Source organism: Leptonychotes weddellii, chromosome 2 (genome assembly GCF_054177405.1).
Source record: "Leptonychotes weddellii isolate Sample4059 chromosome 2, ASM5417740v2, whole genome shotgun sequence".
Lineage (NCBI taxonomy): Eukaryota > Metazoa > Chordata > Mammalia > Carnivora > Phocidae > Leptonychotes > Leptonychotes weddellii.
This window is the reverse complement of record NC_138370.1, coordinates 125,197,706-125,217,002: the sequence shown is the minus strand read 5'-3', so window position 1 is coordinate 125,217,002 and position 19,297 is coordinate 125,197,706. Positions and strand designations below refer to the sequence as shown.

The following is a 19,297-nucleotide window of genomic DNA, read 5'->3' as shown; positions in this document are numbered from 1 at the left end:
CCATGATGGCAAAGGCATGGACTGAGTCATCTTGCTATTCCCAGTGCTTGGCGCAGAGCCGCCCCTGAGATAGGGTTCACCCATCACGTTGGTTAACGCTTGGGGTCTGGACTCAGACACAGCTGGATTCAAGTTCAGAGCTGCTACTTAAAAGGAGTGTGCCCTAAGACAAATTACTTACCCTCTGTGACCCTCAATGGACGCATCTAAGGGAGGGAAAATAATGGTACCTATTTCATGGGATTGTTTTAGTGATTAATGAGATAATTCATCAAAATCCAATTTAAAACAGTTTAATACCTAACACAGAGAGAGTACCCAATAAATACCAGATACACGACCACTAGTTTACAATGGCTATTTTTAATTGTAAGTCGAATTGAGTGGTCTTGTTAGAAAAACAGACATTATTTTAAAGGACATGAATGGAATTATAACTCACTTCATGGTTATAGAAGTGCCCGTTAATAGAGGCCCTGTGCTTCTGTAACTTTTTTCTGTCCACCATTGGAGGCTTCATCCTTTTTCTCACCAGGGTTGCTTCGCTCATGGTGCGATAGAGCAGTGGGGATTCTGGCTCTTCTTTTGCATAAGGTTTCAGAGTGCTACTATGATAAGATAAATAACCTGGGAAGAATAAAGGTTATAAGGCCATATCATTTAGCCACCTACCTCTTTGGGTGGATTTGTATATGTATTTAAAAAGAAAATATGTAGCTAAGCAGTGAACTATAATGTTTTCAAACAGTAGGAAACTGTTCCATTTTACCTTGGGATTTTAAAAAATTTCCTATTGTAATTAGCATATCACCCAATAGGCATGAGATATTTCATCTTTCTCTAGCACTGGTGCTTAGATACCGATAGATTTTTATGGTAGCTTTGATGCCAAGAAATTGGGATTCCCCTGGGTTTAGATGGGTGTTTTCAAAGGGCTAACAGGAAGGACCTGTATATAAAAGATGCCAACAGCCATCAGACAAAGATAAGGGAATCTTGGAAGGAGCATCATGTTTGTTATTGAATGTGGGTTGTTATGGAGACGGCAGAAAGGACTGCATTGAGAAAGGCTTGGAAAAAATAAATAAACATTGGAAGCTGTTAGTTGATTCATGAAGATAATGTCGGCAGGATACCCTTTTCCGTCTGAATAGGACCAGCCCAGAAATGTGAACCCTGCCCCCAGCCTCAGTCATCAGCTCCTTCCTCCTTGGATCTCCATATATTATATGAAAACCAAATCTATGTAGGATACATAATATCAGGCCTGACACGCAGCAGAGTCTCAGTAAGTGACAACTCCTAATATTACTACTATCACATCATCATTATGGCTCCTGAGGTCACATGTCATAGGAGCTGCCATTTACCATCGCTTTGTCAAGTTCGATATGAACTTACCTGATGTTCACGTTGATTTCTCTTTTTAAAATAAATGCTTGAAATGACTCTATCAAATATAGTGATTCCAGTATATCTGCCTCTTTCTGGGAAGTGGTGTTATGTGACTATCTATTAACTAAAACATTCAACTTCTAAAAAGATGCAGAATCCAATCTGAGGGGATTGGTCCAACATAAAAAGCTACTGAGTATAATAAATGATCCTAATCCTTGGGGAAAATATTAAAGAATTTTATGTATACAAATTTACTCAAACCATTGGCTTTCCCTAATCTAGTAAATCTAAGTGATTTGATGTAATTTTAAAAATGGTATTTTTATATAGTAAAGGAAGGTTCTTAAACATCATATGAGCACTGTAGTGACTTAAATTAGTATGATCCTAAGAGATTTTTTTTTTTTATTAAATGGTGGTGTGTAAAATGTTAAATCTCAGAGAAACATTTAGGATTCATGATTTACATTAAAAAAGAAGTCTCTCCATTAGGAAGAATTTGATACTTACCTTCTTGGGAATTTGTTGCTTCAGATGCTGGAATCTGGGTCCTGTCCAGATCACTAATACGGTAAAGATCATCAAACTCTCCCCAGCGTGTCATTCCCCTGAAAAGTAATAAATCTTGTAAATGACATCAATTCTATTCATGATGGTTTTCAGACTTATAGTATTAATATAGTACTGAAGGCCTGCATAGGTAGGCATATCCTAAATTATGACAATTTTATGATATTATTAAAATTATATTTATACCAGAATGGTCAGCATGTGTTTTTCCATACTGATTTTAAGCAAATCTGATATAATAATTCAGTTATACCCTGAAAGGCAAGGTTGTATAGATTCTATAAAATGTGTATTCAAATGGAATTAGTAGAAATCAACATAATCCATTGTTCCACAGATATCTCACAATGTTCTTGGGAGAGTTTAGATATAAAAGTGTTCTTTCTGCCTACATGCTTTGAGTTCCTAGTGTATTCAGAGCCTTTTTAGGTAGAGTGGCTCTCAGTAAGATGTGGTGCCCACTTTTAAAGCTCTTCACTACTATGAATGCAATTTACAAAGGAGGAAAGTGTATGAGAAACTTCTTTTCTAAAACATTATGATTTATATATAGGATACTAACAATATTCAATGCATTCTAGTGATTAGAATACATAAAGCTGGGCAACTACTTATTTTTACCAGCAGGGCCAAGAGTCACCTTTAGATCTTAGTCAAGTTACTTATCTTCTCTGTGCCTTTGTGTCCTTACATATAAAATGGGGATGATACTAGTAGGAGGTAGGATAGGTCTGCTGAGAAGATTAAATGAGATAATGTGTAAAATTCTTCAAACAGTGCCCGGTATGCATAGTAAGCATGCAGTATGTGTTAAAAGTTATCAAAATCCTCCTCATCTTCATTATCATCCTCATCATCATCACCTGTATCCATTTCATGGTAGGCCAGGAACCATTAGGGATCTAAGATATTCCAGGGTCTCTCTAGGTTAATGGATACTATTACTGCTGGGACTGGTCTTATTCTTACTAAAAATCTCTTCCATAATGTCTGTTTTCCTTATGACCAAAACCCATAAGTGGGGGCACATACTCTTTCCAATTGTGGCATTTGTATTTGTAGCACCAATTCTATCCAAATGTCACTGGTGGCACCGAAAAAGTCTTCTTCACACTAGTGATGGTGAACATGACAAACATGATTTTCTCCCTTGATCTTTGAATCCTTTTGATGTCTTTTTATAACTTTTTTTTTTAAGATTTTATTTATTTATTTGAGAGAGTGAGAATGAGAGAGAGAGAGAGTACATGAGAGAGGGGAGGGTCAGAGACTCCCCGCCGAGCAGGGAGCCCGATGCGGGACTCGATCCCGGGACTCCAGGATCATGACCTGAGCCAAAGGCAGTCGCTTAACCAACTGAGCCACCCAGGCGCCCGTCTTTTTATAACTTTTATATTATTTGAGCCTCATACTAGTCTTATGATGTAAATAAGGTAACCCTAATGTATTTGTTAGTTAATTTTTCCATAAGCTCTACTATCCAGAAGATAGCCAGTTAAATGTCAGAAAAGTCCAAGAACTATGGGTAATAACGATCTCAAAGGAGACCTATTCAGGTCCTGACTCAGAATCAAGTTATTCTTTTTTTTTTTTTTTAAGATTTTACTTATTTATTTGACAGAGAGAGAGACAGCGAGAGCAGGAACACAAGCAGGGGGAGTGGGAGAGGGAGAAGCAGGCTTCCTGCGGAGCAGGGAGCCCGATGCAGGGCTCGAACCCAGGACCCCGGGATCATGACCTGAGCTGAAGGCAGAGGCTTAACGACTGAGCCATCCAGGTGCCCCAGAATCAAGTTATTCTTAAGCTAGATAAAATTACCCATCTTCCCCAATCTATAAGAGATTAATTATCACAAGGAGGCAGATGTTATTATCATAGAAAGAGTGTTAGCAATGGGGAAGGCGCAATACCAATGAAAAGCGGAAACTAAAATGGGAAGGCAACCTGAAGCTATTTCATATGGGGGAAGATGAGAATGCCCAAGAGCGCCACACCAGTGGTATTCCAAAAATCCTTGGTAATGTTGGTGGACTTGACACTTGTCCTCACTTTCTTACAGTTTAGTGGTGTCACACAAATACAGGGGGACAAACATGGCTCAGTACATGAGTGTTTGGCCCTTTTTCCTCCCTACCCATCTTAGTAGAAAGCACCAGGGTTTTTGTTTGTTTTAAATATTTTATTTATTTATTTGACAGAGAGAGAGAGAGAAACAGAGCATGAGCGGGGGGAGGAGGCAGAGGGAGGGGGAGAAGCAGGCTCCATGCTGAGCAGCGAGCCCAATGCAAGACTTGAGATTCGACTCAACTTGTTCCCAGGACCCTGGGATAATGACCTGAACAGAAGGCAGATGCTTAACTGACTGAACCACCCAGGCGCCCCACTTCTGAAAGCACCAGTATTGAGCTCTGGATTGTGTAATTCGAAGAGACATCCACATACAGTCATTGCACATGACTACACTTGAGGGCAGTTAACCAGAGTTGTTCAAAGAAAACTGGATGGAACTTTATGCAATATCACATAGTGTAACTTGCCCAAGCACGGGACTGTTAGCACTGCTCTGACCATGCTTCAGGATGTGTACTGTGGTAAATTTGAACTGTGGGGAAGTTTTCTGATGAGTTGCAAAATAAAAAGGAGGTAGTAATTTGATAAACAAAGGGAATGTGGTCATTTTTCTTCCTGTGTTGTAAAACACACACACACACACACATACACACACTATTAAGGTTATTCAAATGTATGCCTGTCCGGCTTCTGTTCTTTCTTTCTTTCTTTTTTTTTTTTTAAAGATTTTTATTCATTTCTTTGACAGAGAGAGACACAGTGAGAGAGGGAACACAAGCAGGGGGAGCGGGAGAGGGAGCAGCAGGCTTCCCGCTGCACAGGGAGACCGATGCGGGGCTTGATCCCAGGACCCTGGGATCATGACCTGAGCCGAAGGCAGATGCTTAACGACTGAGCCACCCAGGTGCCCCAGGCTTCTGTTCTTTATGTCATTCTGTCATGATTTGTACAAAATGTGCCAAAGCTGATTTCACAAAGATTAAAAAAAAAACAAAAACAAAAACAGAACTGAAACCTGGTGCAAGCAAACGTAAGCTCAGTAAGGCTGGGAGAGTTTTTTGAAAAAAAAATTTTGAAAGATTTTCGAAACAAAATACTTGGACCAGATAGGAAAGATCAAAGTACTGCCCACAGGATTGTTTCCATAAAGGATCACAAGTGGTCACAGTTCAAACAAACTGATTTATATTTAAGCTTCTACCACTCCCTTTAAGCTGACTCAGGGTGACTCATTTCGAAGATAAAACAAATTAGCATGACAAACTGATGACGCTCTCAATGGCTGAACCGAAAGACCAGACTGCAGCCTTTCCTGCCACTGAGTACACAACTTCCCCGTCTTTTACTCCATGTCCACCCACTGCAGATCCCACATCTGGGACCCTGTGGGAGCAGAGGGAGAAGTTCTGCACACAGGCACCCAGGACAAGAAAGGGGACTTGAGAAGTGAGAGTGAGGGAATCGTCCCTTTCTTCATATGATTTCCTTCAATGCTCAGAATTTAAGCGAATGCCCCCTTATGGGGGGCAGCCAGAGTGACTGTGTCTAGGATTGGACTGAAACAAAGAATAGGACGTCAGGTGGCCATGTGCCCTGCTAGGGAACCAGAGGCCAAGGAATAGCCATTCCAAATCATGCTGCCCCTTCCAGCTGAGTGTTGAGCTGGTTCCCATGAAAGAGTCTTGGCTGACTGACCACAACTGAATCTAATCTTGCTCTTGAGTGTGAGAGGGATAGCATCTCTTTCTGATCACTCTTACCTCCAGAAGGATCTGATACCCTTCACTTCGAATGTTCTAGTAAGTTTCACTACTGTGGTAAAGGGCAAGCTAAGTTCTCTAGGGAATTCTTTCTCAACTTTAAACTAAAGATCGTTCCTATTTAGTTCACAGCAATGTTCTTTCTGATAAACACTGAAAAATGCCGATGGTGTCGATGGAAGGCACATCATGAGAATATTAATTTTTAACTTGCCACCGTGTATGGACAGGCATCAATATTACTTTGCCCACCTGGTCTCTTGAAACTTGTGCCCAAATTGAGGATTTTTAGGAACAAGTGTTTTGAATGTTAATTTGAAAATTTAAAAATACCTTGGGGTAGCTATTTAAAAAAAGGCTTCATGTGATAACACAAGTACCTCACTGAATCTCCTTGACATCTTTGCTTAATGTTCCATACTTATTAAGTTTTCATGACTCAAATAATGAAAATGCATCAAAAGCAGCTGGCTGCTCAGAGAAATTTGCAATGAGTTGTTAGGTAACATGAATGATGATAGCTAATTTTGCCAAATTCATATCTTGCACGGTTATCTCAAAGCAGAGCCCAGGGGTAATTTCTCCTTTTACAGGATGCTCCTAGTCACTTAGAATCTTCAGCCCCATCAGTCATCTGGCCTCTGACGGTGAGGGATGCGGGGCTTCATCAGGCTGCCCAAGTCTGTGGTCTCCCTTCTGCTGTTCTACAAACACTGGACCCTTCGCCCATCGGCAACCATTAGCCTGGATGGCTAGTCAGAAGCAGTAGATGGAGACCATTTTCACAACAGAGCAGAGGTTAATTTCACTACCAGGCTTGTGGGCTGTATTCAAGACTCTATTTTGAGTCTCTTCTTTGTGCCAGGCACACTGCGGAGCACCAGGATAACAGATGAATAAGGCATGCTCCATACCCTGAAAAAGCTCGCAGGCCAGAGGGGGAGGTAGGTGCATAAAAATGCAATTAAGGGTGTATTTTGAAAGTGACCTAGGAAAAACTGTCAGTGCACCTCGTACAGAAGAAATGGTCAGAAAATGCTTTCTGCAGAATGTGTTACCTTGTTCCCTGACCAGAATCTGAAAAGACTGAGAGAAGGGAGTTGGGAAAATGGATGTTGAAAAGCAGGGAGGAAGGAAAGTAAGAAGCTGCATGGTATGTATAGTGAATTACAAAATGTTCAGAACTGCTGGAGCATCATGTCTGAGCAAATTGGCCAGGTGCAAATCATAGTGGGGCGTCAGTGGTTTTTCCAAAGCAAAAGTGCGGCTTCCCTCAAGGTGATACTTGGGTTCTCCCTGCTTATGGTGGAAGATCAGATTGAGGAAAAGGTCCTGGCTCTCTCTTCATCCTCTCTTCCTAAAACTCCAGCCCATCTGGTTATAGATGTTATAGATGGCAGGATGGGTAAGGAGAAGGCTTGGTACCTCCACATATACGCAATAGGGAGACGAGCTGGGAAGTTGAGGATTAAAAAGGAGGGAACGTAGGGAATTAGGAATAAAAAATAAAAAAAATATGTACGATTCCTTCTGGGAATGTTTATTTTTCTAAAAATTGCAAAGGAGAATGAAAAAATTCAGCCCAACTTTTGTATTCAGGGTACAGTTGCATAAACCCACACAGAGGACGGTCTTGTGCAGTTACTGAGCTTCAAGGGCAACTTTGTCGTGCCCTGTTGAACCGGATCAGGACAATCAGGTGGTGCATAATTAAAGTTCCTTTCCAGAAAGCAGGAAGAGCCCTCTGTTCCAAGGAGAGGAGAAATTTTATCCCCCCTTTCCGTGATCACGCCAGGCCTAATGGAATCTTGTCTTTATATATATATATATTTTTTTTTTAAAGATTTTTTATTTATTTCTTTGACAGAGAGAGAGATCACAAGCAGGTGGAGTAGCAGGTAAGAGGGAGAGGGAAAAGCAGGCTCCCCGCTGAGCAAGGAACCCGATGTGGGGCTCGATCCCAAGACCCTGGGATCATGACCTGAGCTGAAGGCAGATGCTTAACCAGCTGAGCCACCCAGGTGCCCTAATATGTTTTGTCTTTTCTAACAAAGGAATTCAGTCTTCCAGGAGAGAAGCAACACAGCAGAGAGATAGACCTGAGGTCTGCTACATGGTATTTGGAGATTTTGCACAAATAACCCAGCTTCTCAGAGCCCCGGGTTCTGAACACCTACTTTACAGAGTGGCTGGGGATCAGATGAGATCGTGTTATAAGCATTCGAGCTCCCATCTTTAAGAGTCCACACAATAAAGGTAAGTAAATATGAGGATGATCTTCTAAGGAGTTAAAACATGAAAGACAGCTTACCTTTTGGAAAAGACATCTGGCGACTTCACTTTAGTTAAAGAAGCGATTTGCCTCTCATCTTGGATTTTCAGTTGTATAGGCCGTTTTACTCCCCAGGAAATGTCCAACATTCCTTCAACAATTGGTTCTCCATCTTCTGTCTGGGGAAGAAACCAATCATCTCAAACACGGTTTTTGTATTATTTATAGAAAGTAAATCTTTTAACAGAAAATGTAGAAATCAAGTCTGTAAGACATTTTAATAGATAAAAATAAATTCCCCAGTGGGGTTGTTTGGCTTTTCAATTTATCCTCAAAATAATTCATTTTTGGAAACAGCTATAACCAGCCAAGTGAGTAAGTCATAATGGTAATGACATGCCCACCAGAGGGCATAGTATGCTAAAATGCTTTCTGAACTCCAACATTCTTCAATGAACTGGAAGTTTAACTCTGTTATCTTCGAATTAAAACAGAACTAAACACTATACTAAACTAGAAATCGAAGAACAGCTCTTCGGAGACTTAGTGGCTGTTTCCTCATTTCTGAACAGGAAATTTTAACTCACAAAATTATTATGCAGGATGAGTGGAAAATGTACAAAAATGGTGTTAAATGTGTAACAGAAATTATTTATTTGAAAAAATCAATAGCATTTGACTAATTTTTAAGTTGGAATTATAACAAAAGAAGGAAATTCCATGCAAACATGGATTGTGTGCACTTATTTAATCTCGTCTAAATCCGTAGGCCTCTTCTTTTCTAGATCTACCCCAGTATCCTTGGTGATCTCAAGGGTCCCTATAAGCTGTCTCTCAACTAATAGCTTCCAACTTTATATTTCCAGCCCAAACCTTCCCCCTGAGCTCCAGTTGTTCAACTGCCTACCTGACATCAAACTTAATATCTTCCTAATTAACTCGATCTCTCTCCCATGAATGTTTTCCTCTCCAAGTCTTTCCCATCTTGGCAAATAGCACCCTTATCCTTCCAGTTGCTCAGGCCAGGAATTTTAAAGTCGCCTTTAATCTTTCTTTTGTACTCAACATCCAACGCATTAGCAAATCCTATTAGCTCCATCTTAAAAATTATATCCCTAACGTGACCACACTCACTGTATCCACTACCATGATTCTGGCCCAGGCCATTGTCATTGTTTGCCTGGATTATTGCAAGAGTTTTCTTTCTCATTGTTCTCTTGCCCTTCCCTATACTCCCCATTGCTAGAGAGATCCTTTTAAAATGAATCCTTTTAGATAATGTCACTGTTCTATGCAAAACTCCCCTGTGGCTTTCCATCGCATTCCAAGCACATGCTAAGGTCTTCACAATGGTCTACAAGACCCACACACCCTGGGGCTTTCCTTTCACAGTTATGTCTCTAGCTACTCTGTCTACTAATTCTCCATTCTCATAAGGTTCCGGCTCCCCTGGCTTCTCTGCTGTACTTCAGTTATAGTAGCCAGGCTTGGCCCCTTACTCAAGCTGCTGTCTCTGTCCAGAATGTGTGTCCCACAGACTTCTGCAAAGTTGGCTTCTTCGCATCCTTCAGAGTCTTTGGTCAAGTGGTCCTCTTCCCCCACCCCACTTAGATCCCCTGCTTTGCTACTGTCCACAATCTTTACTACCATTGGATATATTGTATATTTTGTTTCTTATCTGTCTACTATAATGTAAGGAGCATAGAGGCAAGACATTCTGTTCAGTTTCTTCATTGCTATATCTACAGCTTCTAGAACAGTGTCTGGCACATGGCAGACAATCAAGATTTGCTTAATTAACCAGAGATTAAGAAAGCTACATGTTAGCCTCCATATTTCCCCTTTGAACAGTGTCTGTTATTGTAACCAAGGATATTTAGAAAATTCTGAATTCTAACTTTATTCACCAGTGAGTAAAGATGGAAAGATTAAGTGATTTGATAGTCTCACTGTGTACTTCACTTCATGTAATTTTAAAAAATTAAATGACTTTTGTATTATAAATTGAACACTGTTCATAGAATTGGAAAGAATATGCCTCAAATTATATGTTCAGAACATCAAAATTCCAACATTTTCATAAAGGAAACAAATACCTTAACATCATGAATTTTGTAGAAACTTCAAGTAAAATATAAACAGTAATTTTTTAAAGTTTTGATCTTTTCTTAAATTTTCTTAAATTATCTTTATAATTACATATATTAGAAATCTAAGATATAGGACAATATTGAAATAATTTAAAATTATGCCCATTTCTTTGTAAAGAGATTAGTTATTTCCTTCTGCTATTACATTTGGGAAGGTAACTGAAATGTTCAATTGAACTAAATCATTTAACTTCTCTAGTAAAGGCCAGAGTGGTTTGTAAGTTTCCTTCTGTCCCAATGACAATTTTAAGCCAAATCACAGTGGCCTAAAGTCAATGCTCTACCATCAAATTTGAAGATTGGAATCAGAGGTACAAAAGTCTAAAGTTCCCTGGGACCAGGAAGATATTGTAAAGATGTGAGGTGAGCTCCATTAGGATACGAGACTGAGTGGAGAGACATGTGGAGAATGAAGCATTCAAAGAAGGAGAAGAAGAGGAAAAATAAAAAAATCTAAGGCAGTTTGTACAACAACCTGCCATTTGCGTGCCTAAAAATGCTTTCCAGCTTCAGGACTTTTCTGAATTGTATCTTTCACATTTTAAAATTTGTTATAACATGGTACACATCCATTGGAATCTAACTGATTCATCTTAACGACCAAACCAAACTATGTCACTGCCCATATCATATATATTTGAGCAATCCCCCATTGGTATAGACTTAAGTATCTTCAAATTCTACTACAAATGATGTCACCATGGGATGACACCACCTTCTCTATACTTTCTGGTACATTTGTCAGAAAGTATTATGATAGATTTCCAGTGGAATTGCTGTGCAAAAGATATTTATACACTGTTGTAAAAACAGAAAGTAAATAGGTCATTGTAATTATTTTTAAATGCTTTCCTATCCCCAAAAATGCTTAAAAAGTCACATGTTCCAGGACTGGGATTTTGTGATATAGTCTAAAAATAAAAATCATGATCAAGTCAAAGAGTCACCTGTTTTTCCAGACCACTTGTGCCGCTAGATTATGGACTCCAACTCATCCTGATTCCTCTATACCTTTAAGGAATTCCTTTCTGGGAATCAAACTGTATTGTATTTCTTTGACGGGCTTACCTGTCCATATAAAATATGCAGATTTTTCTGGTTCCCATAAAAAATGTTATAGGTCTTCAATAAAGAATAAAGTTGTTCCCTAAAAAAAAAGTTACATTTGGTTACAATCGAGCTCTTTAACAGTAAGAGGCAATAACAGTGCATTCAGTTCATACAGGTATGAGGTAGAAATGGTTCAATGGAATCTTTACTGTTCTGTCATTTTCACTTACTGCAGGTTATTGAGAATGGAAGTCTTCTTGGGACATCAACAAACACTGGAGAGGTTAATTCATAAATAAATAACCAAAGAAGGGAAAATGACTGAGGGCAAAGTGGTGGGGAGACTGTTCTGTGACAAGAGACAGCCATAAAATAGAGATCTGGTTTCACATTTCTTTTTGGTTTTGCAACATTTAATCAGCCTAAATTAAGCGTCTAGTATGTGCCTGATATCGTGTTTCCTACCCACGGTATGGTAACAGTTCAGAAATGGTCACTGCTCCCAAGTTACTTATCCTTCGTGGCAGGTGGGATCTGGCTGCAGGAATACTGGTTCCTGCCCCCTCCTCTATCCTTCACCTGTGCCTCCACAGCCTAAGATCCTTACCCTTCCTAACTATCCTACTGGTCCGAGCCATCTTCTCTCACCTGGATTACTGCGACTGTCTCCTAAAAGCCTCCTGTATCTGTAGTCTGTTGTAACAGCAGGTATTATTTTAATGCAAACCTGATCATCTCTCTCTTCGGCTCAGCACTCTCCAATATCTTTTCATTATTCGGGATAAAAGCCAACATCCTTCCGATGACTTAAAAGGCCAGATGTGATCTGGTCTTCTGTTTCCCTTTGATCTCATTTCCGATTATCCTTTCCTTCACTCACTACACTCTAGCCACTGGCCTCCTTAATGTTCCTTAAATATGTCAGGCACATTCTCACCTCAGGGCCTTTGCACTTGCTGATCCCCCTATCCAGAATGACCTCCCCTCTTACCCCCAACCCACTGTCACACTTTTTACACATTTTCTTTAACTCTTTACTCAGAATTCACCATCTCAAGGAGTCCTTCCTGACCACTCAATCTAGAAGTTTGCATTCTCCAGACATTCATAACCTGCTTTCTTACCTCTGCCCCTTTGTCACCTTTAACCTTGAGCATATTTTACTTATTTGTCTTATATTCGATCTCTCTCACCAGACCATATCTCCATGAGAATAGATGTGCTTGTATGTTTTGTTTGCACTATATTCCATGTGCCTGGAAGAGTGTTTGGCACATAGTAAGAACTCTATGAACACCAGTTGAATGAAATGATCAGAGAAATTCTTATTCCTAAAAAATGAAACATACCAAATAAAGGGGGAAAGGCTTTTTTATATAAGCAGTTTTATGGGGAAAAAATCTCCTATTAAGTTTCCAAATACATTATTTTTTAAAATTCTTTTGATCCTCAATATCTGTCTCCCTCCCATAGGAATATTGGCTCCATGAGGGCAGGAATTTTGGTCTATTTTATTCATTATTGTCTTCCCAGTGCTAGAGCAGACACTTGTTCATAGTAGGCTCTTAATCAATAAATACGTATTGAATACTGAATGACAGAATTCATGTATATTGATTTTTATGCTTGAGATCATGTAAATGTACTCTTTCCATCTGGCATTGTAATTTTAATGTGCACATTTCCAAGGTTCCATATACTTCACACAGTCACCACATAAAAACATTCTATAGAAGTCTTCCATGCTATGGTTCCATTCCCAACTGAGTTACTTTAGAATTTCAGTGTTGATGAATATTTCTCTTCTAAATATCATTGCACACCCAAGGGACTTGTTGCCCTGGAGTCATTACTGTGGGATATTTTCTAAAAATTATTGTACTGGTAAGGAGCATGAATGCTTTTATAGCTTTCATTATTTTTTTTTTAAGATTTTTTATTTATTTGCGAGAGAGAGAATGAGAGACAGAGAGCATGAGAGGGAGGAGGGTCGGAGGGAGAAGCAGACTCCCTGCTGAGCAGGGAGCCTGATGTGAGACTCGATCCCGGGACTCCAGGATCATGACCTGAGCCGAAGGCAGTCGCTTAACCAACTGAGCCACCCAGGTGCCCTATAGCTTTCATTATTGAGTACCAGGGCAGCATATAGAAATTTCTGGTTCACTTGGGATGCAACTTCTGATATGCTGAGCTGTGAGGGTTGTTATTAAGGCAAATGAATTTTTATATAATCTTACTCCCTCAGCTTCTGTTTCTGATAAAACTGCACAATAAGATACATTACAAGTACCTTTCAAAGTATTTACTTTCAGGACCATGTATACTTAGAAGATATTCTCTGAGGTCAAGCCACTTGGAAAATGTTTCTGTACCTGAACAGAACCTGACTGAATCTTCCCCCACAGAAATAAGTCTCCAGATGACCCAGGGAGTCAGCAAACTGTGGTCCTGGGCTATTTGTGTTTATCAATGAAGTTTTATTATAATGTAGCCACACTAATTTGTTTGCTTATTATCTGTGGCTGCATTTCTGCTGTAACTGCAGAGTTGAGTAGTTGTGACAGAAACCACATGACCCACAAAGCCTAAAATATTTATTATCTGACCCTTTACAGAGAAAGTCGGCCAACCCCTTCCAAGTATAACACAGGGTAGTGAATACCACAGAAGTTGTCCGTATTTTTCTTACCACAGGCAGGATCTCTCTGACTGAATATTAATGGCACTTTGAAGGATTCTGGAGTGTGGAAGAGTAGTAGAGCTCAGTAAAATGAAGGGTTGGGATAAAGTGAGGCATTAGGAAGAAAGCTCACAAGTCATGTAAACAACTATGGCAAAAGTGAATGCATTGCAAATATTAAAACAGCATTATATTTTAATTGCATATACCTTACCAGAGGAAATTTTGAAGATGATTTTTTTGTGTATCGGATGAAACAATGGGTCTAATATAACCCTGCTAATAAAACCTAGCCTGCAACATGTTAATCTGACTTGTTGGCACTGAAGGCACGGGACGTGAAGAGTGATTGTCAAGTTGATCATCCGTGTCTGCCTGTGTCTTCTAATAGTGAATGGTCATTCACTCAGGCACTCATCAGTCACCATGTGAGCCCAGTCCGGGGGTTTCAGTCATACTCTGAGGATGGGTCAGAGCTTCAAGAATAGATGTGGCCTACAGTGAACTTTGGAGGGGGAATTAAACATGAAGAGTGTGAAGAGCTTCCCAGGCAAAGAGAATGTTCACAAGGACACGGGGCTACTTCTATAGCTTTTGTGAAGAAAGCTCAGAGCGTTGGGATTCTAAGAGTAGAACATGCAAATGGGCAGTGGTGAGCAATGAGCTGAAGAAGCAGACAGGAACTTCGTGAGCCATTTTAAGAAGCTTAAAATTCTACCCTGCAGGGAGGGGGCAGCTACTGAACACTGACAGTTCTAGGCCAAAGAAAGACATGATGATCAAGGCCACCAGGGAACTTACAGGAGACAGATTTCAGGACAAGATGGCAGCAGAGATGAGTGGGACTATTGCAACTGTATGGGGGTGGAGGCTCAGGGGCAAGGCTGTGTTCCATGGAAAGGTGCTCAAGTGTCCCACATGTACAGAAGGGAATGAAGTCTAGATGGGCCCTAAAATAAGTAAAGGGATTACATGATTTAAGACATCGGAAGGTAACCACAAAAGCATTATCTAGGCAAAGGGGGCAGTGATTTAATTTACACTGTGCCCTGTCAATGGTGACTGTAACAGATTTTCTGGATCCGCTTAAATGTTACATATGGACCTTCCTCCCCTCAAGAAAGGAAACAAGCATCTGGGTATCTTTCCCTCTCAGCCACCAAAAAGTTCCCCACCCAGCCTCGATCAGACTGCTAAGCAACTATTCAGCTGCCCTAACAAAACATAAAATGGGTGAGAAGAAATGGATTTCACATCCAATCTTCTCAGTTTACAAATCTGTGAAGTCTAGAAGCCACAGGGATGCCCACGAAATAGACATAAGGTTCAAACAGCCTATACACTGTATGTTTGATACATAAGAAATTGACTTTGTGAAAGCTTGGTTTTGTGGAACATGAAATACTGCATCGTAATATATAATAAGGTTTAAAAAAAACACATCAAACAGTATGTAATATGGATAGTGTTTTAAAGATTTATTTACTTATTTGAGAGAGAAAAAGAGAGAGAGCGTGCAAGCATGCACACGGGCGCACGCACAAGCGGCGGGGAGGGGCAGAAGCAGAGGAGAAGCAGACTCCCCGCCGAGCAGGGAGCCCAACTCGGGACTCCATCCCAGGACCCTGAGATCATGACCTGAGCCGAAGGCAGACGCTTAACTGACTGAGCCACCCAGGCGCCCTGATACGGATAATGTTTTAAGGAAACTGAGGAATGGCAAACTTCCATATAAACCGGACTTCTAATTAAATGAAGGGCTAGAAGAATAAGCTTCTCAAGACAGAAGCTGGCACCGTGCACTGGCAGTGCAGAGATCAGGTCCTGACAGAGGCTGATAGACACCCAGAATTATTCACAGCAGCTCGTGAAGAGTGCTAACCACAAGAGACTTCACATGGGGATGACAGATGCAAGGCAAGGATGCAGAAGAGGCTCAGGGCTCCTGTTCCTTTAAGGCTCTCAGCTTGGTTTTATGAGCAACAGTGGATCCAGAATTAACTGTAAAATGCTTAGGTGTACTTTGTACTTTGTGGTCTGAATTGCAGTCACTCAGCAGATGGGAATTACCCACACACTGAACGTCTGCCATGAATAATGGACTTAGCAAGAAATGAGTTCCTCAATCTTATCATGCTATTTAGCTGGCCGGAAGAAACAATTTTATTTTTTTTTTAAGATTTTTATTTATTTGACAGAGAGAGACACAGTGAGAGAGGGAACACAAGCAGGGGGAGTAGGAGAGGGAGAAGCAGGCTTCCCGCCAATCAGGGTGCCCAATGTAGGGCTTGATCCCAGGACCCCGGGATCATGACCTGAGCCGAAGGCAGATGCTTAACCTACTGAGCCACCCAGGCGCCCCCGGAAGAAACATTTTTATTTGATCTTATAAAACTGTAATATTCACGGACATGGGACAGCATGATGGATGGAACGGAGTTATGCCTTGCATCCATAGATAGAATGGATGTCAAATTTTAGTTGTAATAAGAGTTCTTGCTCTTGTTGTAGTAATGATATACAGTGTAATTAAGTGGATATCCGATCCCTTTCCTGGAAACCAAAAATCCTGTCCCACTCTTTGCTAAGCGATTCTTACTATTTGGACTCAATAAAGGTAAAACAGAAATACTGTTGTACAATGTAACCGAACACAAACTTCAAGAAGCTGCCACATGACACGAAATAAACCAGAGAAAAATACAGCCCAGCTTAGCCTAGGAAGGCGTATTTGGCCACAGCTGTGCTTCCTGAGTTTATGTGACTTCTGCCTCATGGAGAATTGCTGAAAAATGTCCAGGGTCCAGATCAGGCAGCCACTGAACTGCATTGTGACCACAGCATTAGAAACAACATTCTATTGTGCATATTGCCATGTTTAGGAGCAGGAACCTGAGACATCTGAAAAAATATCTTCAAAGAGATGAAAAATTGAGGCAGAATAAAAATGCTAACTTGCTGTCTTATGCATTTGGTTCTCCCCCCAAAACACACATGGATTTTGTTCCTAAGGTTAAATTTGAGCTATGAGATCAACAATTTCGTGTTTGGTTAAAAAACTGAATTTAAAATTTACTATGTTTTTAATAAAATAACAATGAGTGAAGCATGTAAAGGTGACCCAGCTGGGACCATGTGCTGGGAATCAAGACGATGATCTATTTTATGGGTTGTAGTTCTGTCTACTTCCCCAACTTTATATAATAAGTGCACAAAGCATGTATAATGTTGTCATAGTTTTGCTTCCATAAAAGCGTAATATAAACTCCTGTATGTTTTTTGGAAAGGTGGAACCAGGAACTAGGACAACAGAAAAAAATAAGTAAAGCCTTATCACGAAGCCATTTGCCAAGACAACACATCATTTCATATTACTGACGTCTGCGTGATGTCTGCAAACGGTAGCAGAATTCTCTTAACCCACTTTATCCTTCATTACTGTCAACTTGAATCCTGGAACTAAAATGGCAAACTTCTGCAGCTGCTCTCCTACCAGCAGCTACAGCTCTGGGTCTTTTTGCCTGTGGCCTCCTCTTCTGGTTCACATGAAGAAAGAAGACTGCCTTTCAACCTTTGCATAGACACCTTCCTCAGGGGGCCAAGTAGGTTCTTCACATTTCCATTGCAAATGAAGGGGTTGGGCTCCACTGTTTGAACACAGCGGAAGTTGGGAAGAAGAGGTCTATCTTGATGGCAGTAAAAATGCAAACGCTGAATGATCCGGGAACCCCGAATTTGTCTACCTCTCCTGACTTCCTTTGAAGGGACTGCCTTTTTCAAAGAGGAAGGGTTTCTAACATTTCTAGTAATTCTGCTAAAGTATCGGTAATTATTGCTGGGGGTCGGGATGAGGGCGCCTGTGATTTGTTTGCTTTGTTCTCCCAAACAGTTCTATCCTAAGACCCAACTCCCTCTTCACTGCTGACAACCCATAATAAAAAGGACCTGGGAGTTGCATGAACTCCACTACCAATCTGATCAATAAGGTAGTATAACCAGATGTGCGTCTCCTCCGCCACAATCGCCCCTCGGCTGCTTTTGGCCATTTTGGACTTCTGTGTTTTCTGGGCATTCATCTTTTCCTGGTGAGCCCTGCAAAAACTGGCCCAGAGCCATTAGTGGGTCAGCTTCTCTTGGGTCCTCAACCCGGAGAACTCAGGTAAGAGCAAAAGGATTAAAGACTCAGGAATAATTTTGTAGTATTACAAAGTAACTTGAAGTGATGGCTTGCTGGTGGATACAAAACAAAGAAAAATGCCCAAAGTGGTTTTCTTGATGATGAACTCTACCATTGAAGAGAGGGGCTTTAGCTACACAGAATAATGTCACTAGATGTGGATAAGACCTAAAAGGGGATAAAAAGGGAGAGGCGAGGGAGTGTATCTTTCGTTAAAATGCCAGTGCTTCTGAAGAAAACAGACGTGTGCTCTAGATCTGACATCTGATTTTTAAGAGAATCCCTTTCTATGGGTAAATCTCAGTATTTGAAATTTTAACCCACTAGCGTGTTTTCCAACAACCTCAGATGAGGGAAGATACTCATCTCTTCCCTTTTCCTCTAGGGTTAGGCTTTTAAAGACTTTTATAAAAAAGCCTAAAAAAAATTCACAACCTATTATTCCAGTTGGCAGCTGCAATGTGCTGCTCCCATATCAAACCCCGTTTTCTGTTATCACACACAGCTGAATTCCTAGGGGCAGCCCGAGTAGTGTGTGGACAGGGAAGAAAGAAGGAAGGAAGTCTCTGCTCTACAATCGTCTTCTCTGGCCTCAAACACAGGGACATATGGTGTCTGGTTCACAGCCCTCAATACTGTTCACAAATCAGCACCGGTTTTTATATTTCTATTTCAAAGTAAGGACTTGAAACTACCTCCACTTTGATGAAATAGTCCCCTTTCTTGTTGCAGCTGAATGTTCTGGAGAGAACAGCTACCGATGTGTGAATAGTGTTAGGGCTGTGAATCAGAGACTCTATTTACCTGTTGCCCTCCTTTCTCATTTCCAGAGCCTGCCCTCATTCCTTGGTCCTGGCCCCCTTTCCATCTCAAAGCCAGCAATGACCATTCTCAGCAGCCTTGCTCCGACACAGACTCTCCTCACTGAACTCTCCCCCCTCCCATATTTAAAGACCCTTGGGATTACATTGGGCCCATCTAGATAATTTATTTTAAGGTTGTTGATGAGTAATCTTAATTCTCCTTTGCCCTGCAACATGAAATATTCACAGGTTCGGGGGATTAGGATGTTGCCATCTCTGGGAGGCCGTTATTATGTCTACAACAAGATTTAAATAAAGTGACTCCTATCCCAGTATTGTCTGAACAGCCGGGAGGCATCTTGTTAGA

At 40.7% G+C, this 19,297-nt stretch overlaps 1 protein-coding gene across 2 annotated transcripts in view; it reads right to left on the bottom strand.

Moving 5' to 3' along the window:
* The window catches only part of RASSF6 (Ras association domain family member 6), a 44,872-nt gene that overhangs the window by 8,129 nt on the left and 17,446 nt on the right, over positions 1-19,297 (bottom strand). For both annotated transcript variants that reach the window (XM_081812290.1, XM_081812291.1), the window contains exons 3-6: positions 11,289-11,367; positions 8,110-8,249; positions 1,909-2,006; positions 443-627 (exon numbers count right to left, since the gene is read on the bottom strand). In XM_081812290.1, the coding sequence (XP_081668416.1) occupies positions 443-627; positions 1,909-2,006; positions 8,110-8,249; positions 11,289-11,367 (502 nt within the window). The remainder of the gene's footprint in view (positions 1-442; positions 628-1,908; positions 2,007-8,109; positions 8,250-11,288; positions 11,368-19,297) is intronic.